This window comes from Pinus tabuliformis, chromosome X (genome assembly GCF_031772625.1).
Source record: "Pinus tabuliformis cultivar Carrire ecotype Pingquan chromosome X, CPIR1, whole genome shotgun sequence".
Taxonomy (NCBI): Eukaryota; Viridiplantae; Streptophyta; class Pinopsida; order Pinales; family Pinaceae; genus Pinus; species Pinus tabuliformis.
Genome location: NC_142308.1, coordinates 1,449,632,688 through 1,449,637,768, shown reverse-complemented (window position 1 = coordinate 1,449,637,768; position 5,081 = coordinate 1,449,632,688). Strand labels below are relative to the sequence as shown.

At 31.9% G+C, this 5,081-nt stretch overlaps 1 protein-coding gene across 1 annotated transcript; it reads left to right on the top strand.

Moving 5' to 3' along the window:
- Positions 1–3,765: 3,765 nt before the first annotated feature.
- On the top strand, positions 3,766–4,644 carry LOC149145475 (protein GLUTAMINE DUMPER 4-like). The gene has a single exon (XM_089449035.1). The coding sequence runs from the start codon at positions 3,853–3,855 to the stop codon at positions 4,207–4,209; it is 357 nt and encodes a 118-aa protein (XP_089305161.1). The 5' UTR covers positions 3,766–3,852; the 3' UTR covers positions 4,210–4,644.
- The last annotated feature ends 437 nt before the right edge of the window (positions 4,645–5,081 follow it).

Genomic DNA, 5,081 nt, shown 5'->3' with positions numbered 1-5,081 from the left:
GGTTTCATGCAAATATCATGATGAAAAATAGGGGCAAAAATAAGGCTCGAATAAGTAGAAGGAAAATCAGGAATGAATACGAAATTTGATTTATTATCCTATAGCCAACATTCTAAGGTTACAACAAAGAAGCGTTGGTTCTCAGCTGTGAATAAACCTCAAAAATATCTCTCATGAAGGGGGGATGCGAAGAGAACCTCAAGCTAAAAATAATACTAATCAAAGAAGGCATTTTCTTATCTTCATGATCTAAGGTAGAGGAAAGTGAATACATCTATAAAACTAGGTGATAGTGGATTATCCAGGCGAAACCAACAAACTACCAATTTAACCCCCGAAAACATAACTTTGTGGAGAAGTACTCTAATTCCTTAAGTTGGTTCTTTCTTCCGCCTAAGGTTTAGGAGATCACAACATCAAGGCTTGCTAAAATACTATTGGAAAAAGTGAGCCTAAAACCCGAAAAAACATGAAAATTGTATAACTTTGAAAGAAAATTGGTGAATGAAAAAAGATGACCTTTTAGTGTAATAATAATCCACAAATTGATCCAATAAGTGTGTTGGTTTTCGAAGCCCTTTGTTTTTTGAAATTTTTTGTGAAATTACTATATGTTTGTGTTTTGATACCTCTAACCATAAAAAAACTAGCACTGAAAAAAAAAAAGCAATATTTTTTTCTAAATAATTACCAGAATATAAATTTACTAAAATAGGAAACATGTATAAATCTTACAACACACGACCTAGGACACACTTGAACGGTTTAGATCCCGAGTGAAATCACCATATGCTAGATGTCTCACTTCAAGAAAGATTAGGAAAAATTTTATTTTATGGGTTGTAGAGGCCCTATGTTGGATGTCTCTCTATAAGAAAGACGAGGAAAAAAATTTATTCTATGGGTTTCAAATAGTCCAATAAAGAGTTATGACGATTTATAATAAAAACCTTAGATTGAATATATTCATGTATCTCTTTATAAATCTGAAGAAAAATGCAAGAACAATATTAGAGAATGATGAGAAAAAGATAAACAAATGAAAAATGCAAGAACAACATTAGAAAATGATGAGAAAAAGATAAAACAATATGATGGGTGGAAGGCTCCAATAGATCCAATGACTTTATTAATGTGTCACTTGTGAGAAGATTTGAATGAATGGCTACTTGGGAGAGATCATAACTATTCATAAATACAAAGTATGGTTCTTGCTTTTTGAAAGGGAAAAACAATCCACAAAATAAAGAGTGAAAAAAAGGACTTGTAGTAAATAAGAGTCACAAGGTTTTTGAATGATGAAAATGGATAGTGAGAAATGAGGAGAAAAATGATTTATCTATAATAAAATGCTATGTAGATTTAGGGAGGTCAAATGTAATAAAATATTTATTAAATCAAATCAAGATATAATTGATTTGATATTTTATTATTATTTGTGAGATCAAAAGGAAAAGGTCAAAAATAAGGATTAATGACCTTTACTCCATAAAGAAGTCAAACATAATGATTTATTGAGCTCCTTAATAAAAACAATCCATAAATAAATGATTTATTATATTATTACAATTTGACTTTGTAAATTATGTTGGAAATAATTAACAGACAATGATTAGTAAATTTAGAAGATCAATAAATAGTTAATGAATTAACTATTTATTAAATTATTTCTGTGAACAAAGAATAATGTGAGGTAAAGTATAATAAATTATTTTCATTTAAGTTGGTAAAATTGTGAGAACAATATAAAATGAATGAATTTATGAGTTATTATCATGTAAATGGGTTAATGAATGGAAATAATTTTAAAAAAATGGTCCCTAAGCTATATTCTTATGTGAAAATAGTTTTTAATGTGTAATAAGCATACTAATAAGGTATATTTTAATTCATCTTTTGTGTAATAGCATAGTGTAATTTAATCCTTCAAACAAAACAAAAAAAATATAAATATAAAATAAAGTGGAAAAGTTATAATAAAATAAAATAAACCCAAAACAGGAAAATAAGAACAAATGGTGCTTTTACAACGAGAAAATTTGATTGTCTCAATATATTTGAATAGCTTTTTTTATTTACTTAATGTCAAATACATATTTTTTTAAGGCAAACAAAACTATAAAACCAAATTAATTAAGTTGCTAACTCATTCAATACACAATGATCATTTGAACTACATAACCATATCGTAGTGGGGTGCTTCTTCATGGAAGGAGCACTCCTTGTATTGTGGGTTGTCTCCATCACGATGCATATGACGATGTATCTTTAACAAACCCAAAATAACATCACTCAAAATGTTTATGGATGGGAGTAATGAGTTACATAGTTAATTAGTTTGGTTTTACAACGTTTCTTAAGTGTATAATTATTGCTTCTTTTTTTTCGAAAGATTACTATATTTTTGTTATTTTTAGTGAAGTGTATAATTATTGCTTGTTTTTTTTCCGAAAGATTACTATATTTTTGTTATTTTTAGTGTTTTTCTTTCGAATTTAAAATATACTTTTTATATTATATAAAAATCCATTCAATCACTATTGTGGTTTTCATAAAACTCATTAGCATTTCTAACAAATTTGATTGATGGATAATTCTTATGGGAAGTTTTGTTACTTTTTATGTGAGCAAAATAAATGAAAATAACTCTTTACCATTTCTAACAAATTGGATTTATGGATAATTCTTAAAGTTTAGATACCAAACAAAGTCTCTTTCGAGAGAGATACAAAAGAAATGATGACTAACCCTATGTTATTATACCGTGCCAAGTTTTCTAATAAATTAGTCGTTAGCCGTGATTTTAATACTTATCTTGACTAGAGTAATCTAAACAATTCAACCGTCAGATCATCTCGTTCGACAGGCACATCGACTGTCGTACGCTCGTACTGTCAAGGAGAGTAGAAAGACGAAGTTCCTATTTGGTATCCTATAGTATAGTAAATGTCTTTTGATATGGGGTCGATATAATATCATATAACACTCCGGGTGGTGATGAGAGAGAAAAAAAACACACTATATATTATATGGTGTTATATCGACCCATATAAAAAACAATTTCAAAATAAAAAACAATTTCAAAATAAGCTCCAGACTGAATATTATAAAGAAATTCCACATACATGTATTGGAAATTTTGTAAATTAAATTTTGTCAATTTACAATTTCAAAATAAGCTCCAGACTGAATATTATAAAGAAATTCCACATACATGTATTGGAAATTTTGTCAATTTTTTGTAATCTTTTATTGACAATTGCTCCGGAGTAATTATGGAGAGATGGGACTTTCTATGCCATCTCATAAAATGTTATTTTCAACGTCACGGCTCTGAGATGAATGTATCTCACGATTCATTTCTTCGGCACAAAGTCTTCTTTTGATAATTTTAAATGCGAATAACAGAAACATCCTGGACCCCACTTATCATAAAATGTTCAGTGACGACAAATCCTACATATCCTTGCGTGTATATATGGTTTGCTCAGCCGTCGCTTTTAGCAGTGTTAGCCTCGCCCTAAAGTCATATGTGAAGCTGAGAACCGACTAAGTGAATTGCCGAGTAGACTGTAAACGAGCACGACACGGCACATAGATTTAGTGGATCACCATGCCGTTTGTAACACTTCGAGTCCCGACAACCCCGAACAAATGACAAAGTTAATTGGGTAAATGTTCTCCACCATCTACGAGTGAGACCCACTTTATAGAACTGTAGTCCATTATAGTAATCTAGAGTTATATATAAATATCACCCCTTTCTCATGTGATTGTCGCCCATGTTTCTGACAGCAATTAGGATTTGTTTATGAAAGGAATTAGCGTTTGAAAGGTAGTGCAGGTCGAGCGATGGCAATGTTGATGAGAAACGATATTAGCCCTGCAAGCGGCCATGTATCGGTAACGAAGTCACCAGTGCCGTATCTGCTGGGCGGAGTGGGTGCCATGCTCTTACTCATAGCCTTTGCTTTGATTATTCTGGCTTGCTCTTATTTGAGGGACTGCGCTACAGAAGGTCAAGAACATAACAGATCATCAGAGCATCATAATGTAGAGCTTGTCCGTGGAGGAAAGAATGAAATGGGCGTGGTTATGTCAAACGATTCAGAGGGCAGTGAAGACATGAGAGTAATTGTGATTATGGCAGGCGATGAGAATCCGACCTTCATTGCTAAACCCACGTCTGTGACTGCTGGACTTAATTAGGATCTCCACCCTACCGCATGGAGCAGAAAGCTTCTAATTCCTCCATTTTTTTTGTTGCAGATCTATGAGGTTTGGTGAGGAATATTATTTAGGCGATAGAGATGCGAAGCAGATTGAATTACTTGAGGGTAGAGATGGAATTACTTAAGGGTTTCTGTCAGATATATAGAATAAGGTATATAATACATCGAGAATAAGAGTTATTCCAAGGTTTGAATCGATACGGACAATTTCCGCATGCGAGAATATGATTGCTTTTGGGCATTGAAATTGTTCTTCAATTTTGTACTAAATTGTATGGTGACCGAGTTTTTTTTAACTTCCTGTCAATTACTTCAATTCCATGTATTCGCATGCGAGAACATGATTTCTTTTGGGCATGGATTTTGTCCTTCAATTTTGTATTGAATTGTATGGTGACCGAGCTTTTCTTAACTTCCTGTCAATTGCTTCAATTCCATATATTCGCATGCGAGACTATGGTTGCTTTTGGGCATGGATTTTCTTCTTCAATTTTGTATTGAATTGTATGGTGACCTACTTTGTTTTAACTTCCTGTCAATTGCTTCAATTCCATATGTTATAACATACGATGGACACATTTATCATCAACCAACTTCAATATCATAAATTAAGCGCCCAATGGAATGCTGGTTTGGTTTCCACGAAGCTTCCAGTAGTGCTCGTCTGTTTCAATTTTTGTCAATACAAAATAAAAAATTATTGATTCGAAAAGCTCATAGCACAGTATGAGAGCATGTGTAAATGGAATGTTAGTTTGGTTTCCACGAAGTTTCCAGTAGGGCTCGTCTGTTTCAATTTTTGTCAACACAAAATATAAAATTATTGATTTTAAAAGCTCATACTTTATT

Excerpts from the sequence above, each read along its gene's own strand:
- LOC149145475 (XM_089449035.1), top strand. The coding sequence starts at position 3,853 with ATGGCAATGTTGATGAGAAACGATATTAGCCCTGCAAGCGGCCATGTA.